Source organism: Ambystoma mexicanum, chromosome 11 (assembly GCF_040938575.1).
Source record: "Ambystoma mexicanum isolate Mex_15411 chromosome 11, UKY_AmexF1_1, whole genome shotgun sequence".
NCBI classification, from domain to species: domain Eukaryota; kingdom Metazoa; phylum Chordata; class Amphibia; order Caudata; family Ambystomatidae; genus Ambystoma; species Ambystoma mexicanum.
The window spans coordinates 411,473,653-411,500,610 of NC_090934.1; the positions used below are offsets into that span (position 1 = coordinate 411,473,653).

The 26,958-nt window shown below is 46.3% G+C and overlaps 1 protein-coding gene across 9 annotated transcripts in view; it reads right to left on the reverse strand.

The window, feature by feature from the left end:
* Positions 1–26,958, reverse strand: part of ATG13 (autophagy related 13) — a 1,946,514-nt gene that overhangs the window by 575,292 nt on the left and 1,344,264 nt on the right. For all 9 annotated transcript variants that reach the window (XM_069623214.1, XM_069623211.1, XM_069623215.1 and 6 more), the window contains one exon: positions 18,632–18,771. In XM_069623214.1, coding sequence (XP_069479315.1) covers positions 18,632–18,771 — 140 coding nt within the window. The remainder of the gene's footprint in view (positions 1–18,631; positions 18,772–26,958) is intronic.

Below are 26,958 nucleotides of genomic sequence, written 5' to 3' on the forward strand. Positions count from 1 at the left end.
CACAATGGTCACAGCTCTACTACACCCAGGACTTTAGAGGCTGCTCAGGCTACTACTAGGGCAAGCTCTCTGGATTCAAGGTTCAACTGACATCTGGAATATTTGGGAAAATATCTGAAAAAGAAAACTCCTAGGCTGTGGCTCTGTGGTGGTGTTGTTGATTGTCCTGCTTGTTTAACGGTTTATTTTTCCTAATAAGCTCTGATGTTGGCGCTCATCAGGAAGGCACATAATTTACTGGCACCTGAGGAAGGAAAATTCCTTGGTGCCAGAGTATAACGTTGTAAATAGATGACAAACTAATAACTGGATGTGTAGAAGCCCAGCTAAATTCCAAGTCCCTTCTCATGGCACTGTTCTCTGTACCTGATCTCACCAGAAGACTGTCGTCAAGATCAGCTGGTGCTGCTGAGGATCCTGGTGTGGCCATACTGGCTGTGCCTTCGCTCTTTGTCCTGGATCATTGCACCTCACTGCTGGATTCCTTTGCTGAGCAGTTATTTTGCTTTTTCCAGTTGTTCTTGCTTACCTGTCCAGCTGTCCTGGCTGGGTCCCTCAGCAGAAGGTCCTGGTCTAGTTACAGGGGCTCGGGTGTCCATAGACACTGCCAAGTCTTCAAGGTCAGTCTTGGTCTAAGAGGACCTGAACATTTATCACAGTGTCGGCAAAGCCCTTCAGTAAAGATGTCCTTTCCATGCTTCGTCCCATATTAAACTACCTTAGAATATCCCACAAACATCTCACACTTTTTTCGATAACATAGTGGATCAGTGGACCCTCCAACACCCCCAAGTGCTCCATCATTAAGTACTGACTTTACAAACGCCCCAGTGAGACTATTACTAAACATTAAACAATAATTCACTGTAGAGGCTAACAAATGATTTCACCCCTAAAAATGTTACTGTCGTCCTTTAATATCACTCACTACTACTGTACATAAAGAACTTATATTCTTATAACAGAGAATGTATTTGAGACATACATCTTCTTCTACAAAGTGATAACTGTGTCACTGTAAATTCGTTGCCTCACTACCCTACCTCAGAGCTTTGCTTTGACTGCTTGCCCATAGGTATCAAAGGAAGCCTAGATAACTCTGTCCTACTCATTATTAGTCAACTCTCAAGAACTTCCATTTGGATTTGCAGAAAACTTCAGACATGGAAGAAACATGCAAAACCTAAATGTGGTGCATCACCCTCACTGACTGACTGACTGACAACATGTTTTAATGTCTGTAACCCTCTAATTGAGTCTTGCCAACCTTAAATGCATCCACATTCCCTAAAGAGAGAGGGGTCTGCTAACACTAACTTGTAGAAGAAAAGGAATCAAAACAACAAGAAGCTTTCCTGGAGCAGACAAACTTCCAAGACCCATCTTGACAGCGAAGCTGTTTGTTATATCTGGGACCAAGACTTCCAGCTGACAGAACTGGGATTGTGCTCACCCCCCAGTGTGGAGGAAAAATATATAACACGGCATACTCATTTATGTACCCCCCTGTTATAATGTCACTGTGCACCATTATATTCTGTTTGCTACACGCCATATTTAAAACACTGTCTCTAGCTTGCATGAGGCGGGATGGTAGGCTGTACTGCGCATCTCATGGTTAGAAAAGCGCTTTACCCACCACGAAAGTATGCTCAGCTTCACTGTTCACGCTTTTGATGCATATCCTTTTTGGCATAGATAAAAGTGTTCTTTTCTCTCGCTTTCCTACTGAAAGTAGGCTTTAGCTCGCGGAAGTCGTATTACTAGGACTCTTGCCAGCCGCAGAGTGGGTCAGAAGCTTAGGGGGTATATTCACCCTGTAGAAATGTATTATGTTATGCTGTCTTCACTGAAAATACTAACGAGCACGGCAGAGTGCAGCTGGCATCAAAAGGCAGTTTTATGAGTGTTTGTTCTCTGTCAGCAGTAATGTTGTAAGGTGTGACCTTGCCAGGGTGAGACCCCCCACCCCCGCCATTGAAACTCATGTATTCATGTGGGTATAAGAGAGTGGGACAGAGGAGGGAGGGGGATTCACTTGCATCGAAGTCTAGTGTTTCCGCTGGTTATATGTCTGCTACTGCTTTACTAATAAAAAGTGTTCATCGATCCACGGGAATCGTGAGTGGTCCTTTCTTCCAACACACCAGTCACAGCACAACACGTCTTCACACCAGCAGTGACTTGCACCGTTGCAAGCTTTGATTGGCCCGGTCCCTGAGGGGACCCTCAATGGAAGAGGACAAACATCAAGATGCACTGGCAGCACAGCAGACAGAGCCATAGATTTGCAGATGCCTAAGCCAACTCAATCCTCAAACCCGTACAACTCCAATCCACTTCCCTGCACACTACCTGCACTCCTTAATTACGGAAACAAGGACCTGTTCAAGGTTACTATTTTGAAAGAATAAACTGTGATACACAAACATTAGAATGTGTATAAAATGATAAGTTGATCCTACAAACATATAAGCCAATGATACTTAGTCCAATGTGTTTGTAAAATGTGTACATCATTGTGTCTGAAAGGAGAAATTACTTACCACAATGATCTTTCTATGGATTCTTCTCCCGCAGATTCCTCATCTTGATAGACATCCATCATCCAGCTCTGCTGTTTGCAAACTTTTTGACAGGGGGCCTCGACTCGGCCGTCGATCCACCTTGCTCGGTGCTCGATCGTCTGCTCTGGAAGTGACGTCAGCCGTTATATATATATATATATATATATATAACATGTCACTATGCCCCATGCTTCAGTTCCTCCCTTTTTTCCGCTGCGCCTGAACCCTGCAGAGGAAGACCAACAGGAGGAGGCTAACTAGCCTGCAAAAAAATTAACAAAAGGATACATCCCAAAGAGTGATACAATATAATTAGAGATTAAAAATGTTATTTTTTTAAAGAGCAATGAGTGAAAACGGACACCCCAGAGCCGTCACCAATGTCTTTCTCACTTAGATGGAAGCGTTGAGCCACAACACTTTCTGAGCGGGGACGGATGGGAGGGGCGATGAGGAATCTGCAGGAGAAGAATCCATAGAAGAACAAGTTACTTACCAACTGGTAATGTTCTTTTGACTGGATGTTCCTCCAACGTATTCCACATCTTTGACATGTAATGTCTACAGCTGTGCTACCTCTACCGAAAAATTTCCGAGGGTGTCCTGCGTCGATGGCATCGGGTTGCAGATTCCTCATCTTGATAGACTCGCCAAGCAGTAGGCTAAAGGAGGAGGGAATCTGAAGTCGGGTGAAGCATCCGACCTTCTGACTTGGTTAGGAGATCCGAGGCAACCAGCGAGGCGGGCAGATGGTCAGATCCAAGAGATTGGAGAACCCTGTTCTCCTTGCCCAGTCCGGGTCAATTAAGGTCATGCTCACTCAGAATCTCTTCAACCTCCTGAGAACCCCAGCAATGACGGGAATCGGGGCATGGTGTGCGTAGTGGAGAGGGAAGGTCCAATCCACCAGAAACACATCCCCCAGTGCGCCGTTTGCTGAGAATTCCCTTGAGCAAAACTATTTGCAGTTCCTGTTGGACTCCATGGAGAAGAGATCCACCACTGGTGTATCCCAGAGAGAGAAGATCTCGTCCAGGACTTCCTGGCATACTTTCCACTCATGTGAGACCGTGCTCTGCCTGCTCAGAGCATCCGCCAAACCATTCTCTGTCCCCGCCAGATAAACTGCCGAGACTGAGATCTTGTTCTCTAGCAATCAGGACCACAGTAGCATTGCATCTGTGCAAAGGGGACGGGAGTGCCCATCACCCTGTTTGTTGAGGTAGTGCATGGTCACCGTGTCATTCCTCAGAATGAGAACATGCTTACCCTTGAGTGATGGGGCGAAAGCCCACCGGCCCAGCCTGATGGCTTGCAAGTATGTTGATATGCCCCTTTGCTTCTGTCGTGGACCAAAGGCCGCTCACCTGCAAGTCCTCGCAGTGAGTGTCCCAACCCGTCAATGGCACATTCGGGATCACCCGGATCTGAGGCCAAGGGGGCCAGAAGGGTTCCCCTGCCATACGGTTGCTGCAGTTGTCCCACCAGCCTAGGTCGAGGACCACTAGGTTGGACAAACAGAGAGGATCCGTGAGGGCTCCCAGATACCGAGACCATTGATCTTGTAAGAGCCACTGGAGGGATCTCATGCGCAGCCTGGCCTCTGGCACTAGAATAATACAGGAGGCCATAAGACCTAAGAGGCACAGGAAGGAAGCTGCTGGTAAAGTCGCGTGGTTCCAGAACAAATCTGCTCTAGGCTTTCGGCTCCCTCTTCGGATGGGAAAGCCTTCCATACCCGAGTGACTACGAATGATCAGATGAACTGGAGCCTCTGGACTACGGTCACATGCGACTTCTTCAAGTTCAGGGAGAAGCCAGGTCTGTGCAGTAGTAGAGAGGTGTCCTCCAGATGAGAAAAAATCTGCCCTGCTGACTTCCCCTGGATCAGCCAATCGTCCAGGTAAGGAAATACGTGGACTTGGGGTCTCTTAAGGTAAGCCGCGACTACTGCCATGAGCTTGAACACCCTAAGAGCAGAGGTCAACCCAAAAGGCATCACTTTGTACTGATAGTGCTTGTCCCCTATGAGGAACCGTAGAAACTTCCTGTGCTTTTGATGTATCGGCATATGGAAATAAGTATCCTGTAGGTCTATTGACACCAGCCAGTCCTGAAGTTCGAGAGCGTGGAGAATCTCTCTCAATGTCACAATCCTGAACTTGTCTTTCCTCAGGATCTTGTTCAAGGCCCGAGGTCCAGAATGGGACGGAGACCTACTCCCTTCTTGGGCACCAGAAAATACTGGGAATACCACCTCGACCCTCTCTGTTCGGGAGGCAACCTCTTCCATGGCACCCTTTGACAACAGGGCTCTCAGTTCGTCTTGGAGCTCCTGTCTCGAATGGATCGGGGGATGGGGGGGGGGTGTCTGTTCAGTGGCCTTTTTAAGAAAAGCAGACAACAACCCCACTGAATTGTTTGTAAGGCCCATGCATCAGATGTAATCTCCTGCCACTGGGGCCAATGCCCTGCCAACCGTCCACCAACCGGTAAGTTGTGGGAGGGGAAATCAAAGCAGCTTAGAGGGCGTGGCCATCCCGACCACTGTCTTTAGCCCTCTCGAAGCCCCTCTGCCCCTTCCGGGATGCGAGAAACGCCTCTGCCCCTGCCTGGCTTGCAGGAGCTGTGCTTTTCTACCATATGGTACATAGCACCGATAGCATCTGCCCCTCGAGTCAAAGCTGAAAGCATGTTTGGCCGGCTGAGCAGCTAGGTGTTAGACAGAAACCTGTGCAGTTCCCTCTGGGACCACTGCAAAAGATTTAAGACTACATGCGTTTGGCAGTAAACCCAATTGGTAGCAGTCTGCACCACCCAGATTTACCTGGTAGCTGTGGCTGAGCAGTCAGACTTCCCTCAAGAAGAGTTAGGCAGTATTCAGAGCATACACAATAGGTCAAGAGAGCACAGTAGAACAAGCAAACACTGACCAGAGCTTAGTGTAAAAGAGATTTAATTATTTATTTAAAAACACATCTAGTAAACACACTGGCACTAATATCAAGCATTTCAAAAACACGGTCACTAAAAGATATACACTCCCTTAAACGGTTATTAGACAAGTCTTAAGTAAAGCAACACTTATTTTCAGACCGCGGTGAGCGCTTAACGAAGATGGCATTCTAATAACTTGGTTAAAAAGGGAGAGAAAGGCAAAGCATAGATAGAACAGGTCCCAACAGTTTAAAACGAACACAGTAGGAGAAGAAGGCAGGTTAAAACTGTGAAGTTAAAGTTCAGGAAACCGGAACCACTTTAAGAGGATCCGCGAGAAATGTGTCCAATGTCACACGGCTGAAAGTGCACTGAAGACTCGACAAAGGTTCAGAAAAGCGTTGGACAACAGAAAGGGACCAGTTAGATGGTCTGGCGGCCAGCCCAGTCCAGAAGGTTAAGGATTTACTGTCACCTTGTAGCAATCTATAGGAAGGGAGGCCTGGCGGACATGGTACCTTAAAATGGTGAGAACGCTCCAGCGGGGGCAATTGTTCCTGGCAGCTGGTGCAAGTCGGTGCTTCGTCCGGGGGAAGAGAGGATCTCGTCGTGGAGGAAAGCAGAAGGTCGTTGCACTGCCAGGGAAGAAACCAGCCGCGGAGTTCTCAATTAAAAGGAGTGGTCCTTTTATTCGCGGTGCAAGGGTAAGTGACTATCCGGTTGCCGGGGTGCTTGGCACGGGCAATTCGACCACTGGGACGTCTTGGAAGTGAAAAAGAAGGTAAACTGGTTGTTCCCACCAGTCAAGGGAAGAAGACTCTCCAGCCGGGAGATCTCCCCTGTCGTTGGGAAGTGGTGAGTCAGTTCTACAGGGCTCCACCTGTGGTGTTGTCGTAGCAGGTCGGCTCAGCTTCTCCCTCTTCGGATTTTCAGGTCCTGTGGCGACTTCTGAAGTTCCAGTCCCAAAAGCCCTGGTTTTATGCAAGAAACCCCCATTCATTCAGCCTAGCTGTCAATCAAACATGCAAAGTGGTGAGCGAGGAGGCTCACCACTTGGGCCAATCACGCAAGAGTGCGACTTGGGTTGGCAGGGCAACTTAGTCCAAGGTTCCTAAACCCCCTCCCACACCCCATGTGGTACCCAGACAGAGTGGCACCACTTTGGAGGGCTTCTGTGTAGAAGCCCGCCAAAAGTGGAACAAAGGGCTCGACCTTTGGTTTGGAGTTACAGAGGCGAACACAAACGCCATTTTAAAACCGAGTTCTGGCACAAAGATCCTACCGGTGAATTAAAAATAAATAAACCGGCGGTATCTTTAACATTGCACCAAAAAGTGGTGCGAGTAAAATACATGGGAAAATCACATAGAGAATATTGTTAAGGAATATAACAAATAGTATACACTGCCACCAGCTAAAACTCGACGAGGGGGGCTGGGACAGTGCCCCCTCGAACAACAGACCCAGGGGCAATCGAATTGCCCCTACCAGTACGTCCACAATATGATGGTTTGTACTGGTTCTGTTAGTAATTTGGACTAGTAAAGCCGATGGTGACTTTACATGCCCTAGGAGACAGTACTCAGTCCCAGGGTATGGAGTCTATGGTGGGGGTCACCTAGGACACCCCTGTTACTGCATCGAGGGTGCTGTGTAACACACACAGAAAAAACTCATGAGACCCTATGGAGTAAAAGACCCCATAGCCCATAAAACACATAGATCAACAAAGGAATACCCCAAATCATGTCCAAGAGTGCGAGAAAAAGAGTCTCACTCTTGGCAGGAGAAAAAAACAAACTCCAGAAATCCAGCAAAGCTGCTGGGGGACTCACTAGGTTAGGGAATTCTGCCTAAACAGAGAATTCTCCCTAACACTAGGCCAAGTGACTTGGCAGCAATTTTAGACTCTGAATTTTTCCAAAGAGTCGTCCACCTTTTGCCCAAAAAGCATATCTCCCTCAAAAGGCAAGTCCAGTAAGCGGTGTTGAACATTAGGGGACTACCCAGAGGTTTTTAAATCCCTATCGCTGACCCCATTGAGCAGCCAATGCCGTCCGCAATGTCCAGGCCTGTCTGCAATTACTGCTTGGCTACTGTAAAGACTGGAGGGGGGCATCTGTACTCCTGCCCTTTATATGGCAGAATAGAAGCACAGAGCACCCCAGCCAAGGTTCTCCAAAGGGTAGCTATGGATCAGCAACCAAGGCCTAAGCTCTCAGGAGGTGATGTCAGGAAGAAGGTCAAAAGGGACATCCTGGTCTCCAACCCAGGCCTCCCTATCGCCGATAGCTACCATCAGTGCTTCCTCCAGACAGACCCATACCAACACCCTCTTTGTCGTTTCCTCTCCAGGCCTATGGACCCCCCACCCTATATGGTCTGTATTCTTTCTCCTTTTCTTCTTCGGCCATTAATGTGGGCACCCGGTGGGAGGCCCTCCTGGCCCCCTTCCACTCCTCCAAGACCATCATTAATGATTACCTAAACGGCACTGTCTTGGTCCAAAATCCTCAGGCCAACCTCCTCCTTTTTGATAGACGCTTCTCGCATCTTATCAACTTCCTTTCTTCTCCTGATGTTCCTTCTTTCCCATCTCTGGCTCCTCTGCGGCCTCTATCCACTGCCACCTCTACGGCTGTCTCTGCTGCTTCCCGGCCATGCTGTTGCCTCCTTCCTGAGACACTCATCTCCTCCTCCTCCTCCTGCCCGGCTACCTTGCCTTCCCCTCCTTCCGCCTCTGCCCATCCTCGGGCAACTGCAACACTTCCGCAGGGCATACCTCGGACCTGACCCCTCCAAGTCCTTCAACTTGGGTAACCTGCTCCACTGCTACTCTCAACTCTCACTCAGCTGTCAACACTCCTCTGACATCTGCCGTCTCCTGGAGGAACTCGATTTGGATGGCCAGCTCTGTCACAAGCTTTGACACTCTCCTTCCTGATGGCTACAAGATCCTCTCTGAAACCAGAACCAACCGTACTGGTGGCGGTATAGCCTTGATCCTCCCGGAGTGGGTCCCTGCTTCTATCATTCCTATGGAGGGCTACTCCTCCTTTCAATGCCCGGTCTGTAGGCTCTTCATCTCTCCCGGTCTTTCTCTCACTTTTGCCACTATCTACAGGCCGCCTGGCCATGTCGCCCCCTTCTTTTCTGAATGGGCGGACCTCTCCTCCTCTCTCCTCACCTCTACCTCTCAACTTCTCCTCCTCAGAGACCTAAACATCCACCTAGATTCTACCTGCCCTTCTTCAGGACTCATTCGCAACCTCTGAGACTCTCTCTTTCTCTCTATTCTTCCCTCTGGCCCGACTCACTCTGCAGGGCACACCCTTGATGTTCTGATCTCCTCAGACCTCCCCCTCTCCAAATCTTTCACCACTCCTTTCTCCTGGAGTGATCACGTTCTCCTTCCCTCTGATCTCTCTCTCTCTCTACCCCCCAGGCCAAGCCCACACCAGCACTGTCACCTACCTTCTCGGTCATCCAACCCAGGAAGCCAGTGTCAGCTGAGGCTTTCGCCGCTGCTTTCTCTCTTCCTTCTGCACCTTTGGCTGAATCACACCCTGACACAGCCCCTTCTAACCTTCATCTTTCTATCTCTAACACTCTTGATGTACTTGCCCCCGTCATGAGAATCCGCTTGACGCCCAAATCCAAGTGCAACTCTTGGCACGACTCCAAACTCGTCACCCTCAAACGTTAGGGCAGGGTGGCTGACAGGAAGTGGAGGGCATCAGGTGCACCCTCTGAAAAACTGGCCTGCCGCCTGCACCAAAGGTAATACAGACTATGCCCTCGTCAAGAAGAGAGCCCACATCCAAGCCTGCGTTTCTACAGCATCTAACAACTCGGCCAAACTCTTCAAAATCTGCAAGGAGCTGCCCAGTTCTGCTGCAGTCTCTACCTCCCCTATTCCATCCCAGGCTCTCTGTACGGCCTTCGCTTCTCATTTTATAACTAAAACTCAGGACATCCTGTTCACCCGGTGTTCCTCTTCCTCCTCCTCCACACCTGGCCCACCTATGGCCATCTCTCCTCCTCCCTTTTCTTCATTTCCCCTGTTCACCCCAGAAGATGTTTCTAGACAAGTCCAATCTATGAAAGCCTTGTCAAAACAGGTTCTACCCCGTTCATCCAGAACCATCAAGGACTACATTGACACCATTGCTCCAGCCTTGGCCAATTGCTTCAATCACTCATTTGCCACTGGAACCTTCTCCTCTCCCTTAAGCACTCCCTTGTGCACCCTCTGCACAAGAAGCCCTCTGCCGATCCTTCCTCTCAGGCTAACTATCCCCCGATTTCCATCACTCCTTTCCTGGGCAAACTCTTGGAAAAGCCGGCCATCTCCCAGTTTAATCTGCACACTGAATCTGTTGGTTGTCTCCACGACTACCAGTCTGGCTTCAGGGCTGCCAGAAGCACATAAACTGCTCTCCTGAACACCCATGAAGACCTGCTCTCTAACCTTGATTCTAAACTTCCTTCTGTCCTCATTCTTCTTGATCTCTCTTCCACCTTTGATACGGTCAACCATGCCATCCTGCTCAATCGCCTCTGTGATAACCTGGGTATCACTGATCAGGCCGAACTCCTTTCTCACTGACCAACCTTCTCGGGTCCAACTGGGGTCTTTCCTCTAGCTCTCTCTCCACTTATGGTGTTCCCCATGGGTCTAACCTTTCTCCTTGGCTGTTCAACCAATACCTGGCACCTCTTGGCCACTGCATCGCTTCCTTCGGCTCCAACTTTCAGTGTTAAGCGGATGACACCCAGCTCTCCTTCAGGCTCCCCTCAGCCACCTCTTCTTCTCTCATTCGAGACTGTCTGATTGCAATTCAGAAATGGTATGCAACCAATGATCTCTGCCTTAATGCCAGTAAGACTGAGATCCTCCTCATCGGAACACCAGCTCCCACCTTTCCTCTCTCTCTCTCTGGCCACCCACTCTGGGCCCTCTCCCTGGTCCTACCTGTGAGGCTAAGAAGTTTAGGGTCATTTTTAGCTCACCCTCTCCTTCTCTCCTCACATCTCTGACGTCTCTAAGAAGTCAAACTGTCAGCTGCACCTCCTCAGAGGTATTCTTCCTTTCCTCACTTTCCCCCAGAAGGTCTCAGTCTCCAGAGGTCTGGTGCTCTCTAGGCTGGACTACTGAAACTACTCTCCAACCACTACAACTTATCCAGAACAGGACAGCAAGACTTGTCCTTAGCCTCAAGCCCAGGGATTGTAGCTCTCCAGCACTGAAGTCTCTTCACTGGCTACCAATGACAGCAAGGATCAAGTTCAAGACCCTCTGCATTGTCGACAAGGCTTTCTGGGGCCTGGGACTTGACTTTCTCCAACTATCTCTTCCTAAAAATTTCTCTTCTCAAGCTCTCTGCTCATCCTCCTGCAATTCTCTGAGGGTCAGTCACTTTTCCAAGCAGATAGTTGGGGGTAGATCTCTATCTTCGGTTGGGGCCTCCCACTGGACCAGCCTCCCTGCCTCTCTCAAACTTGAGCAGAACCACCTCTGGTTCTGGAAGCAACTCAAGACATTCCTCTTTCTCTCTTCCTCGCCCCTGCTGATGTCCCGACTGCTCCATGCACTAGTCACCTGGCTAACCTCTGAACTTGGCCCAGGCTCCTACATGTTTAGTTGTACTTCGCATTGCCTCCCAGCTCCCCTAGCACTTGTGGTCTGTATCTGCAACCCTACAGTCCCTTCTCTCTGCTCTTATGAGCCACTTGTTTGTGGCATTTTGTATTACCTGCACTTAGCCACCCGCTGGCTGCACTCGTGCTTTACCTGCACTTCTCCCCTTCCACTTCCCTGCACTTGTGCAATCTGAATGACACAGGGCCTAGTAAGATCATGGTTTTGTCCTCCCTATGTTTACCCCTCCTTGTTTTGTCGCACCTAGAAACACTTGTGTACAGGTGCATTATAAATGCCATATCATATTTTGCCAATTCACACCATGCACAAGCCTAATGGTTGGGAGATAGTGTGAGTTTTTGTTTAATATATATTCTTTATATAGGCCACCAAATTAACAAAGGTCATCATTCCACTCACGTCACCCGGATTGGGCTTTTTCTAGCTGGGTTCTGAAATACTTCGCAAACCTGTATGTTCATATGCTCCACTAACCAAAATTCCTGCAAAAGAAATAAATCATATGATCTTACACATTCAAGGTATATTCTGTTATTTAGCTTGCTATTCAGACCTGTGATGTTCCATGATAAAATCGTTGAATTAGAGGGGGTACTCTGAGATGGCCATCCAAGAAGAATGGCACTCCGCATATATAACAGTAGAAAACATAATAGGGTTTCTTCGGTCAGTAGGGGCACTCTCTCTAACTGTCCCTTACCAATGATCTTCCCACAGACTTTATCAATTCATACCTTAATGCATTTTATACGACTGAGGTTTCAATACCTGTGCCAATCTTTCCTTACTCGTCCTCCATTCTGGGCTAGTAAACACGACTCACAAGTCTGATGATACAAGGCTCTCCAAAGTTAAACCTTCATAGATCGTTCTAGTTTGCAGTCAGTCCAGTTTGTCTAATTCAACGAGTGGTTCAAGCCGGAATTGGATAACCCCTTTCTCTAATCACTATATTCCTTCCTACTTATTTACTGGACACTTTGCCCCGATTTATAATAATTCCTAAGATTTCTTATATTGGCAAGAGCCAGTTACCTTTTTTAAATATTTAAAGGGAATATGGACGGTCGATGGAAAACATTCAGGTTCATAGAAAACACCAAGAAGCACACTTAATTCCATTATCGGTGCGAGTGGTAGTAGTTTCCATTTGTGTACCCTCATACTGGAGGGGGGGCACAGTAAACGCCAATGCAATAGAGGTTATATGAGATGCAGGACTGCCGTATTGCTAATATTACTGGGTCAGTACACATTTTGTATTTCTTTTTTTGTCTGTAGCCTGATTTCGCCATATGCCCTATAATCTCTCCAATTTCAGTCACATATTGATTTCTGGAAGATGGTTCACAAGTTTAGATATGGACACCTTCTCCTGATTCAGCCGTTTGTGATCTTTCAATAACTTTCTACAAGAGTTTTTATCAATCTTTGCAAATCTTACCAAGTTTCTCTCGCAGCTTGCTTAAATGCCATACACTCCTTTTGTTTCCAATATACAGTTATTTATTCCTTGGTTTTCTTTACCTTCCAGTAGGAACAAGGGCAACTGTTTCCATAGTGTCTTTGTTTCTTTCTAACTTTTATTAATCTTGACAACTACTGAGTCGAGGGAGATTCCTCCTGATGCCTTTTTCCCATTCGGTACTCTTCCCCAATCCCCTACCAGGTCTCCCGTAACTCCAGTTACTTCTTCTCTGGTGGCAGAACGTCACCGGTTGTTCCTGGGTTGTTGGATCGCTGTATTGCCGCTGGATACTTTTCTTGCTTCTCCTTCCGCTTCGCGCTGACGTGCTGTGGATCCGTGGGGTCACCCAGCCAGGTGGTCTCAGCGCAGTTAATAGACCACTCGGTCCACTTCCTCGAGGTCATGCCACCGTCGGTCAGTTCACAGCTTCCAGTCAGGCCTGCTCTGCGTCAGCCTGCAAATGACTCCTGCTGTCGTCGTCCTGACGACAGGAGGCTTTCTCCCTTTCAGGTTTGAACTTCCGGGGTCTGCCAAGCTTCACGCCTGCTTCGCCTCTCATTGAGTCTTTTCTCAATTTTTATGTGATACAACTGGGTCCTCCCCAGCGGAGCGTTCTAGATTTCTTTTAGTCCACTATGTATTCTTTATGCCTCCTCCGGGCCACCTCTTCCCAGTACCTTCTATACTTGGTAAAGGAGTAGTTTGTATAACGACATCAATCTTCTTCGTCACAGTATTCTTGGAAGACGACTAGAGATCAGACTGTATGTTAATGTTAGTCTACCTTATCTTAGTGGTATTAATTCTTACAGGAAGAAAGGAAGAAGTATTGCAATAGCAAAGTAGGGTTTTCAGATTGTCTCCCAGAAGTCTTTATGATCTCAAGGGTAAGAGGGTTAGGGAATTCCCTCATGAAACGGGAGTCTGTGTCCCCATGAAGAGAGTCTCTCAATGTGAGGTCCCGCTTTCCGCAACCCCTAAGTGGAATGATGTGTATCAGGCTTACCTCCCTAGCTTGACAGGGAGAGTGTCACCCCTGGGGGAAAGTGACGTGATCCCAGAAATCGTCACACTAGATGTTAGTGTCCTTCCCTATTGACCAGAATAGAGTTGCTTCCCCAAATCTGTCCGTTCTGTTATTGGAACTACTATCACATCTTGGTTTTACCCATTAGCTAGGGATAATTCTGATTGTCATTTTTTCTTCAAGCACTCTTGCCCGAGATGCATCAGAGAAAAAACATAATAGCTTGCTTCAAAGGGGGTTTGCTTAGTAACTGATAATGGGCAAGAAATGTCCTGTTAGTTGTAGAGTTGGTATACTATTTCTACAAAGACTTAATGTACAGGTTAAGGTATAGGTCTATTATGGCTGACGAAAATGCATGATCAGTGCTGACACGTGGTGCTTGTTTCCATCATAGAGTTTTGTGTGACAACGTATAAGGCAGTATTTCCAGGTGTTAAGGATTTCAATCAGGCGATACACCCTGGTCTCAGCGTAGTATGCAGCGCACAAATGAAATACTTATTTTATTATGTCTATAGGTTCAATATTCTGAGTGATATACCACTCATATCACACCCCTTCTCAAAATACCCCCAGGTCACAATGGACCAGGAATCAGGCTGGTTGGTAAAGGAAATATTTATTCATGTATTTAAAATTCAAAACACACATTTACTTAATAATAGGGAGCAACAATCACCAATGTGGTGACAATAACAGATAGAAAGGTATGTAAGGCAGTTATATTCACTTTTAGCAACACAGAATATAAAACACAGAGAAAAGAACAGTTTTGGCTTGTTTGAAAGATAACACTTAAGTTAGGATTTCCCCCTGCAAAATTCCTCAACTCCCAAATAAGCAATTCTAAACAGATATAAGGAAGCAGCAGGAATTTAGGTATAAAGAACAGTGAACAGAATTTAAATACCACCTTCCCTCCCCAAACAAGAGAGAAAAACGGGTTGGAAATCTTACACTTTTAAAATGACATTCGAAATTGGCTTAGCAAAACAATGAAGTGTGCAAAAATCCTTAAATCAGTATAAATTACTATGGGAGCAACATTGAAAGGATGCTAACCATCATAAGCTATAATACGAGCAAAAGTAAACAGTTTGAATCTTAATGGAAATTTGGAAATAATTTATAAGAATCTCACGTGTAAAACTTTGCAGAAATGCAAATTCCAGCCTAAATTTCACTCAACGGTTTTTAAGAAAAACAGGTGAAATACACTGATTTAGCGTGCGGTTTTTGTGTTCGGATGTAGCTACAGGTCTTATGTATAAGTCAGAGTTGAAATGAAGTCTCTAGCTATTAAAATGAAGATATGCAAGGTTGAATGAGAGGCGTTTTTAGAAAATAAAGGCACGAAAACAGAAAAACTCAGTTTGGACAAGAAAATATTTACTATAGTTTTACTCTAGGACTAGAGCATTCCGGCTAGAATACCAAGAAGGGACAAAGTAAGCTCTGGAGTTGATTCATGACTTCAACGCCAAATCCCCATGTCCTCTCCTGGCGGAACCAGTCGGATCACTCGAAGTAGGATGGATGGTTTAAGATTTACACAAGATAAAACGACTACAGAAATGGCGCTTAGCAAGATAGATCAAAGACAGGATTGCAATAAGGATTCTGACAATGTGACAAGTTATTAAGGTATGGATTGGATAGTTTAGAGATTGGGATGGAACAAAACAAGGTATGCTATGATTTTCTATGCTTCCTATTACTACTTACAGTCCACTTTAATTTAAGATTTTGGACCGGCAAGGGTTCTGGTCATCGCACGCATCGGTCTAAACAAGGACAGCAGGGCACATCTGGCAGGATAGGGTCAGCTGGACGGTTCTGGTCACCGCACTGCACACTGGACTGCGCTGGTTACTGGAGATGGGAGATCAGCGGGATGGTGAGTTTGTAGCAGCCAAGCCTTTAGTAGTAGCAAGCCAGACTGGAACAAAATGCTTCCCTTGGATTTTTGGGATTGCTTCAGAATTTGGGCTTAGCTGAAAAAGGAGTTCAGCAATGCTGAGGCCTTAGCTTCGTAAGTAAAATCAGGAATCAGGAACAAGGATGGAGAATTCAGGAGCAGGGCGCCACGCAGAAAATCAGGATGAAGTCAGGAATCAGTATCTTGTGTGCTGTGAGGTTCCCTTATTTATCATGCCAAATGACATCACAAAATTATATGGCAGGGGCAGTCCTACTGACCACACCCCTACTGCTATGATTGGGCACACGCATGGTTTCTGCCTTGCTCTTTGCTGGTTGGATAACAGAAAAGGATGTGATGTTTTATGGTGTCACTTTTACAATGTCTAGGAACCTCCCCCAGCTCCTAGAACCAAAATCTAATTTTCCAACAAATATATATTTATACAGTGATGACATCTGAGAAAATCAGATGCACAGGTTACATATTTCGTGGGTCACATTTCCATTTCAATCCAAATCCCCAGTCTGTGGGACCTGGTTTAGGCTTTCTGCAACATTTTGACAATTTTAACCATGAAAGATTTGGCCTAAATGTTCCCAATTGTGTACATAGATGCGCATTTACCCCTGGGATATGTGTACAAAATGTCATGTGCGCAATTTCCATACTTTCCCCCTAAACGGTTATTCTTCACAACTTCTGTTCCTTATGCAGTACAGGGTTCAAAGAAAGAGAATAAAATTAGATTTAACACTGCCAACTTTCAGATTTTTCCTCATTCTTGTGGCAAAGTTAAATGTCTTTAAAGTTCAGTTACAAATAGGCATTTAAACACCAAATGTCCTTAGCAGTTTTTTTTCTTTTCTTTCAACTGGCAGCAGATGTCAAATTCCTTTGAAACAGGATGAGGGGCCCCTTTCCTTTGACTGAAGTTTCCTACCTTTCACACTTGACAGATGAGAGTCTTAGCCTTCTATTGTCTCAGCCTTAGGCAAAGACGAATGTCTGATGAACTGGGGAATCCCCCATTGTCCTGGGATTCAAAGCCCCGATGCTCGCAATTAGCATTTCCTGCTCAAGAGGTTTATGAGGTGTAACCCTTTCTCATGGGTGGCACTCTGGGATGGCAAGATTTTTTTTTCTTTGACATAGTTTGTCATTCAGCCTGGGTTTTTGCTTTGATGTATACTTGTAAATCTTAACTTCAAACATATAGAATTAAACAGTTTATATGTGTATTTCTAACAGTAGCAAATCCTTTCACATGCTTGAATAATCAAGCCTTTACACAATGATATACTTTTAAAATAGGCGATTTTGCTCTTCATTCAGGAAAAAGCACATTTAACTTATTTCTTTTAATTTCGGTTTTTCTCTGCAGCAAATACCCATTTTAGTCAGCTCTAGTCCTTACCTTGAGCGCTCAAGTGGTTTGCAGCATGGTTACATTTATTGTGCCTTTGTTTAGAGTCTTTCTCTGGACAGCCGATTCTTGATACTTGTTGCAAAGAAATAGCCGTGTTTCACTTGGAAAAAGGAAAACACAGTATCTGGTTTGCTTTTCAAAGGGTACTGTTGCCAGGAGCTGTCATTCAATGAGGCCCGGTTCCTCTGGGCCACAATGGATGATCCTGATCATTTCAGGGCCTTTTTGATCATAGTGGTTTATGAGAATCTCTCCTGTCACACTAGAATTATCCTGTCTTCAGGGATCCTCAGAATCTTCAAAAGTCAATAGCAGTGACAAGAAAAGTGGGGTTAAAATGGAGCATCTTGACGGCTATACACAGGACAACACAGAAGGATAATCAGGAGATAGTCTGTCCCTTCACCTACAGATGCACACTGGTAGTTCACATGTTCCTCGTTAAGACACAGATAACTAAAGAAAGCACAGCGGGCTAGTATCATAGTCTGTTGGCACACCCTCTGCAGCTCTGCCAAGCTGCAGTGACGCGCAACACCGCTGCAGATATAAGTTTCACTTCATAGTTCTTTCCACACACAGCTCCTTCTCAGAGTGTCCTTTAAGTCCTGCTACTTGACAAACTTATAAAACTGAAGCTGCACGGCTTTAAGTCTGGACATTAACCGACTCGGCAGATATACGTCACATTTTCTGGTCCACCCCCTCACTACTCCTCCTCTCAGTGTTCTCTGGGTCCCGCTGTCCACCTACTGGTAACTACTAGAAATACCCCATTTTACTGCCGGATTTACACAGTTGTTACCACTAGGGAAAACCCAGGATAAACAGACTATACACCAATAAACATCAAACAAAGGCCATCACTAAAGCCTGCACAGACAGCTCTGAGAGGAGACTTGCATAGTGGAATAATATGCTTTTGAGAACCATGACAGAGAGACTTATGGTCTCTCAGATGGCAGAATTGGTATTTGCATCCCTGATGGAGACCTCAAAAGCAGTTTGGTAACACCCTCGAGGTCTTGCGTTTGAGAAGAAGGTTGTAACTTTAGATCTAACACTGCAGGTGGGTCAAATCCAAAGAGTTCAGGTATAGAAAAGTGTGTAGAAACTTTATTTAAGGAGAAGATTCAAAATGTGTCTACCTTAAATAGATTTAAAACCCATGAATGGGTAGTACAATACGTGCCTTACCTGTGCCATGAAGGCAAAACCTTGGAAACAACATATTAATAATGAAACTCACAAAACTACCAGGTCAATTTTGCAGCCAACAGCAACCCACTTGAACACTCGTGGTTTCTACTTGATAACAAAAGGACGAACACACATTTGTTAATGAACTCTTTCCATCTAAATACTGAGCTACCTTTTTTGTGACTTGGCAGGACACACATTTGGAAGTTAGTGCGTTTTAAGTCTATATGCTTCAAAGATCAATTTCCCTTATCACATTTCAGAACATTATAGCTAATTTGACAATAGGGAGGAATCAGTAAAAGGATGTGGCGGCAGCCCGGTAGGGCAAGGCAGGTGGGAGACTGTGACCTTCCCTTCATGCACAGGGCATCATAAGGATGGGATAGGATGCAATACACATGAAGGTTGTACCTGCTGGAGGGAGTGGCTGCAGAGCAGAAGGCTGTACTTGAAGGAGCACCTGCACTCGTCCGGTGCTGATCAGCTAGGGTGCCGTGAATTGGCTGTGCAGACGATGGGGCTGCACCGCCTTCTTTTCTAGGCAAAACCATCTATGTATGAAAATGAAAGAAGAATCAAATGGTTATTAATGTTACAAAATAACAATACATGCTCCATATTAAAATAGACAAAGTAAAACGATCACTAGAAATAAGATGAGTATTACAAAAAAGAGATTTCAAGCACAAAGGTTCGCTACAAACACAATAACGGTCAGGCACAGCTCGCCATACATTTTTCATTTATCATGAGCTGGGGCTCTAAAGGGCAAAGTTCAGGTACACAATTCAGGCTTTGATTTACAAGGGTTCAGGGTGTGAAGGGCACACAACCATAAGACAGACTCTCACACCAACTTAACCATGACTACAGAGTTGCTATAACTGATAAATACAGATGTACCTCCCTCCCTCCCTCTCTCTCTCTCTCTCTCTCTCTCCACACTAGGTATAGCATAGTCAAAAAAAATTCCATTTTGAATATCGTACCCACCTGCAGGGAGGTTGGGTTCACTGCATGCGACTTTAAAATAAATAGAAGCTGCAAAAATACTGTTACAGTTTAGAAAAAATGTTCAACTCATCAAGTATTTTGTATTCACACGTTTTGTATAGATCATCAAATATCATTTCCTATTGGTGAGTGTGTGACTGGGACAATATTCAAGTACATTTCTCAGTACGGCTAGTCTCGCTTGTTAATCTGCTCCTGTTTGTGTGCCAATAAAATAGTGCTTTGTGAAGGTAGGCACGTAAATCCATATTGGAGCTATGCATGCAGTATCTAGGTGAACATCTGCAAGGAAGTCAAGGGTAGGCCCTTCCAGTCTTTTGGAATGAGCCTTGAGTTTATTAATTAGATGTAGGTCAGCGAGGCTACAGCATTCTTAAAGCACACTGTACTTCACATCTCGATATACCGGCTTTGCGGATTGGATATCCATTTTGTACTACACTAAAAGAGATAAAGAACTGCTTATTGTTCTGATGGATATTATTCTTCCATAAATATTGTGGCAGTTCTGCAGTTGTCTAATGTCTGGAATCTAAATTGTGGGTCTTTGAAGGAAAACAAATTGTGTGCACCAAGAAGATATTTTCCATTCATTAGACTAACAAAACAATGTGTTTGGTTTGCATTCATCCTTTAATACGCCCATATACATATGTACAGAAGTTTTAAATGAACCAACTTTATGAATTAAGGGGCCCTCGTTTATAGTGTGCGGACTGGAGTATGTGAATCTTCTGTTGGCCTCGACTGGCAAGATTCTTAGGTGGAGACTGTTTTGTTAGTGGTGCTACCGCCATCAGTAACAGTTAGGATGTTTTTCAGAACCACCACTGGTGTAGGTTTCTGAGAAGCCCACCTTAATGAACCTGCAAAGGTTTACCACAAAACTCTTCCCAAACTCTCAGCAGCTGATTCATGGATTATTTGCGCCAAAAAAACGGGATTTGTGCGCCATTCTGCCCGCAAATCCCCATTAGTTAAACAGGGATTTGCAGGCAGAATGGCGCACAAATCCCGTTTTTTTGGTGCAAATAATCCATGAATCAGGGTGTCAATTGGTAACATGATTGAGCAGTAAGAATTAAATTGAGGAGACCATGGGCGTGTTAAGTAAAATATTAACACAAGAGACTTAAGCAATAGGGTGTCCACACAAGTAAGTATACACATTCACTTATTTGTCAACACAGACCCATTCGGCCAAAGTACTAAATTGATAAGTGAAACAATATTTACACCAATACCATCACAGTTGAGTGTTCAAAATGGAACACACACCACGCATTACAATTTAAGCAGCTTCAAGGTAAACGCTGAGTATTTAACAATGTATAAGGCAGTACCAGTCTACATTAGCTAAACATAATCCAATCCATAACCTAAGAACCAGTATGCCACAAAGTTCAAGGTAAGTTAACAAGTTGGGCTACTTTGGGGAGGAGTTCGCAGTTCTCCCACAAACATTACATAGGATCAGTGCATTATATCGTACTAGCGTCAATGACGCAAGTCAAATTACTTTAAAAGTAGGTTAAGCCAATCCAAATCGCGCAGGCCAGCTGCCAAGCCAAATCGCCCAGGGGGATCCAAAGCAGGATTTCTATGTCCAGGTTCCACCACCAAAGGTAAGGCAAGGGTAGCTGCTAGAAAGGAACTCTATGTAGAAAAATATGATCAAATAGGGAAAAGGAGGACTTAAGAACAGGTATGAAAACCCACCCTTCATTCCTTGTTCCATACAACAAACCCAGGTAGGTCAGGACCATTGAGGATAACTGCTCTTACTGTAGCTTCCAGTGTTGAAGGCATAGGAGTTGCGGGTGAAGAGTGTTTGTATTTGTATTTATTTTATTTGTATTGCGCACCTGGCCCAAAGGCATCTGTGTTCTTCAAAAGCTGCCTTTGAAATCTGCGCCCAGTGGCCGCTCATGAAGATTACAAGGCTTGATAAATAAGACAAACGTATGCTTTCCCTCCCATGACTTTGAGTGACTCGACATATTAGGTTAACAGTTAACGTGACACCACACACTGCAGACACGACTCAAGGATTAGGCACCAGATGGACTCTTTCTTGATAGAGAAGCAGCAGCAAAGCAACAACGTCTAGGGGCCACGAGGTTCACAGCACCAAGCTGCATAAGATCCAGGAAGGTATCTTCTGTCAATGAAAGTGCAGAGTTTGCCTTGCAATAGATAGCCTGCACAATAGCTCTTACAGGACCCTTCTGCAGCCTCTTGCACTTCCGGTTCTTGCCTCCCGTGATTGACTGAACAAGGTCTTCAGTTATACAAAATCCTGGGTTTGGAGAATCCCAACCCGCCTATTGGGGGACCTGCAGCATTCAACCTCTGTGGGGCTGTCCATTAATAATGAACAGCCTGCTGAGGTACAACCATGACCTCACTCATGGGGCACCACAAGATTGGGGTTGTCTGCAGCATAAAACCCAATCAGAACCAGAGCCATGAATACAAAGGGCTACTTCACGGGTACCGGAAGAGAATGCTCGTGTAAGGCCACATCCCGCCACTGCTTGGGAATAAGACAGCCAAAGGGACAGTGAGGCACAAAGACAGGGCTTCTCTGTCTTTGCGCTTCACTATCTGTAGTGCACAAATGGCTGCCGTGCAGTAATTAAAAAAAAAAGATGTGCAGGAGTGCACCTGAAAAGGTCAAATTAAAAGCCAACACTCCCACCAGCCCATCTCGGCTTTCTATACACATAGTCAAACAATGTTTCCCTGCACTACTCTACTCAAGGAGGGTACTTGTACGACATTGGACTTAAATGTGGACAAGGCCCCCTGCAATGGCAGCCTAACCAGTGCCCTCAAAATGAAGTGAGTTAAGTCGGGGAGTAAGGTTTAAAAAAGACCTCACTTCCAGATATCAGGACAATGTCTCAAACAGTTAAATGATATTCTGGGTGTTCCAACTGAAGTAGAAGGGGAAGCAGCAAAATCTGACCCTACCGTAAACAATAGGGATAGCATATGTGTCATTCCCATGTTGGTGCAATGAGAATCAGTGGCATGTGTAACCCTTTCATCTTCTATTCATTCTTCTGAATCAATGCTTCAATTTCTTTTTTTTTTTGTTGAGATTTTCAAAAGGCATCATAAAAATGTCAGGAACATATTGCGCATGGTAACATTCAATTTCAATCCCATCCCCAAACTGCCCCTGATTTCTAAATTCTCAACAATAATCCCCCCCTCGGAACGGTGCTTCCTCTTGTTTGTGTGTGAACAACAGTTCTCCTGGTCGTGAGTTGTGTGTGGCATTCCCGCCTAACGCGTGTTAGTGGACATTGCCGCATCTCTGGGGTACATTGGCCTACCAAGGAGAGTCAATTTCCCTATTTTCAGTGGTTAGGGGAGGCTTAGGCGTTCATTCCAGTCTCATTCATCCTAGTCTCTCAAGTAGGGGCCGTCAAGGCCAAGCCATGTATCTCTTCACAAAGTCTCTCCACAATAACTTGTATTATGTGGATTTCCCATGAAGGGCTGCAGTGATTCTCTCCATTGTACAAATATTAGTGGCCACATTTATCCATTCCTTTTTCCCTGGTACTTGGTTAGCTTTCCACCTCATAGCGAGGGCAACCCGTGCAGTTAGTAACAGTGGGGCCACAAGCCCCATTATTCTCTTGCGTTCATTCTCGCACTCTCGTACCCAAACAGTATTAGGAAGGGTCAGCGCTTTGTTGGATCCCATCCAGATCTCTGATCCATCCCAAGACCTCGTCACAGAAGACCCTGACCCGGGGGCATCCCCACTACATGTGCCAATAGTTTGCGTTCTCACCACATTCACGCCAGCACAGAGGGCTTGTCGACTGGAACATTTGTGACAGTGTATGAGGGTCTTACTGCCATCTATGTACAAGTTTGATGCTGTTTAGCTTATACTGGCTGGCTATCGAGACCTGTGAGGCTCCCTTACACATTTTCCCCCACATGACAAGATCAATTTCCCCCTCAAAGTCTCTCTCCCATCTACGCTTCAGATTAAAGGTTGAGCCCTTCCCTATGTCAATCAACTCTCTATACATTGTTGAGATCATTCATTTCGACTCAGTTCTGGTGTTTGATAGTTTTTCGAATGGGGTGAGTTCCCTCTGGACCTACTCCTTCAATTTTTCTCTCAAAAAGATTCCCTTGAGTTGAAGGTAGGGTAAGACCGGAAGGGGACCTAACCCCAGAGCTTCCTCCAGGTCCATAATTGTTACAAAAGTCCCCTCCTTCCAGAGTTGGCCCACCCTCTCCAACCCAGCTTCGTACGAGGACTGGAATCGTTCATGATTAGGAATGTCTTCTCTGACCCCAGGAGCCCAGATGTGACTCAGAGGGGATGGCCACAAGGTGATCCCCCGCATGTTGATCCCTTCTCTCCATATGTCCCATATGGTCCCCAATATCGGGTGGTCCTTCAATCTACGTATCAGCTTGTTCTTCCTAACCCACAACCATTCGGAGACGGTGGCCGGGGTCAAGTGGGAGTTGTCCATTTCTATCCACTGGGGCTCTTTTTGCATTCTGAGATGGGGAATCAGAATTCTCAACTGGGCTGCCTCGTAGTACTTCCTGAGGTCTGGTAGGCCCACCCCACCCTTATCTTTGGGTAACATCAGAATCTCATAGGCTACCCTGGCCGCCTTCCCTTGGCATAAGAACCATAAAATAGCCATTTTCACATCGGTAAAGAAGGGTGTTTGGGAGAATTCTCATTCTATGGCTAATTTCCCTCACCTAGTGAGTCCCCCAGCAGCTTTTCTGGAGTTTCTTTTTTCCACTCTTACATGTGTTTTGCCATGTTTTACTGTTTGTGTGATCTTGGGCTCTGGAGCACACCACACCATGAGACCCACTTTTTGTGTGTGTGTTACACAGCACCTTCAGTGCAGTAAAAGAGGGTTGTTTTTGAGACATCCCTCTGACTCAGTTTTTCTGGGTCTGACTACTGTCCCCCAGAAACAGGTAAAGTTGCCATTTACTTTATGTAGTCATTTAAAACTACAGACCCAGTACATGCCATCTTACATGGAGTACTGGAAAGGGTTAATTCCTATCCCTTTCTGCCTGTGCCTCTCTGAGCTTTGTTTTGCTCTTTAACATTTAGACTTGGCTGGTGGCAGTGGTATCTACCCTTACTTTTCTACCGCGATTATACTATTTAAACGTGGTATTGTTCCAGGCTATTATATCAGACTGGAACATAAACCCGCTTGACCATATACTCTTTCTTTTGGCTCTGGTCGGGTTTATTCGCCATTTCTTTTTGTTAAAGTCCTTCCTGTGTTTTACTTTGCACGGCAAACCGGGTTTGCCTTCTATGTTCACCGTCTTTTGGCGGGCTTCTGCAAAGAAGCCCTCCTCTTGGCGCCTGGTTGTCTAGGTGGGTTGAATGTGAGGGAGGGGTGTAGTCACCCCCTGCACAGGGTATCCTGGGAAACCCAAGTCGCACTTTGCCATGATTGGCTGAGGTGGTTGTCCGGGCCGGACAACCCCCCTGCTGCGTGATTGACAGCCAGGCTGTGTGAATGGGGGATTTTCACATAAAAGGGCTCTTGGGCTGGAAGTCAGAGTCGCCACTGGAACTGCAAGGAACCGAAGAGAAGCGGAGAAGAAGACGGCTGCTGCAACTACCCCATCCCGGTGAAGCCCTGCTGCAGTCCTGAGCTATCTACCCTTCAACGACCAGAGAACATCCAGTCCAGAGTCTTCTTCCCTTGAGCCTGGTGGGGTCAACCAGCTCATCTTCCACAGCCAGAGGATCCTCTTCGTGGTTGAAATCGCTGCACACTGCTCTAGTGGTCTGGATAGCCATCTGAAGAGCCTCTCCTGTTTCAAAGGAGCGCACCTTTTATTCACCGTCGCTGCTGCTGGCCTCCTCCCTGGGTAGTACAGACCACTCCAGACGTCCTCCTTGTCTCCACGACTGAAGTCCCAGGAACCGCGAGTCTGTGGGAAACTACCAGCAACAACTGCCGTGGCACCAGCTTCTTCAAAGAATAAGGTACTGTGTCCAGCTTCGAGGAACTAGGGTGAACCCATTTCTCCTCATCCAAGGCTTGCCCTCGTCTTCCTTCCCTCTTACAAGGAACAAGTTACTTATTTGTAACTGTTGTTCTCCAGCATGAGTCATGAATATTCCCCGTCGTCAGGCTGGGAATCCTCGGTAAAGAAAAAATCAGTATCAGTTTCGTTTCTGATCTGCCTTTCTTAGTAGTAACCAATCACTGGTCTCTGGGTCATACTGCCCCCAGTCAATGACCTCCCTCTCCCTAAGCACCGCCTCTGGCAGCCATCCTCAGATTTGGTAGCATGCCAAGTGGCAGTATGACCAAGTGAAGAGCCGCAGAGGGGTAGGTGGGAGGGTTCGCATGTGAATCCATGACAGACCCATGCTGGAGAATACAGTTACAGGTAAGTAACTTGTTCCTTCTCCAGCATGGGGTCTGGCATGGATTCACATGCTCATGAATAAAATAATACATAGCAGTATACACATGCACAACCACGGTAGGTGGCAACAGGCTCAACATTAAGCAATACAACAACTCAACATTAAGCATCTCTTACCTCCTCACCAAGCTCCCCTTAAGTGAACAGGTTGCGCAGAACTGCTTGGCCGACCTTGGACTCCTCCCTGGAGTCCCGATCGACGCAGTAGAATCTTGTGAAGGTGTGCGTCGACCTCCACGTAGCAGCCCTGCAGATGTCCAGCAGGTGCACACCAGACAGGAACGCTGTGGTAGCAGCGATCGCTCTGGTCGAATGGGCTTCCGGACGGCCGGGCAGCGGTCGGTTTGCCAACCGGTGACAATGCATGATGCAGCCAGAGAGCCATCTGGAAATGGAAGTCTTCGAGAGAGCCTTCCCTTGATTCACAGACCCAAAGTTCACAAACAGTTGTGACGTCTTCCGAAAACTCTTCGTGCGGTCCACGTAGAACTTCAGCGCTCTAGCTGCATCCAGCGAGTGCAAAGTCCTCTCGGCCGGCGTCGAAGGGAAGAAAACTGGTAACACCAAGGGCTTGTTGAGGTGGAAGTCCGACAGCACCTTGGGCATGAAGGAGGGGTGCGTCCTCAGCACCACCTTTGTGTCATGAAAAGTCAAGTATGGAGACTTGCAAGATAGGGCATGAATCTCTCCCACTCGTCGTGCAGAGGTGATAGCCACGAGGAACGCTGTCTTCCATGACAGGAACTTCAAAGGCGCCAAATGCATAGGCTCCAATGGGTCTCCCATGAGCCTGGTCAGCACCACATTAAGCTCCCCACGCCGGGGCAGGAGCCTTCACCGGCGGGAATGATCGGAATAGTCCCTTCATAAATTCCTTCAGGAGGCGATGAGACCACAAGGACGCCCGTCCCGTAGTCCTGGTATATCGGGAGATGGCAGCCAGATGTATTTTTATGGAGGCGTGAGCCAGTCCAGCTTTGGCCAGCGACAGTAGGTACGGCAGCAGTTGAGGGGCCGTAATCGGCAAAGGGTTAATCTTCTGTGCACAGCACCATACAGAGAACCTCTTCCATTTATGACCGTAACACCTGAGAGTTGAGGACGCCCTGGCCTTTGCAAGAACCTCTCTGCAATCAGCCAGTATATCGTACCCTCCAAACTCTAGTGCTGCAGGAGCCAGGCCTGCAAGTTCAGCGACTGTGGGTCGTGATGGAGAATGGCGCCTCCTTCTCTGTAGAGAAGATCTGCGTCTG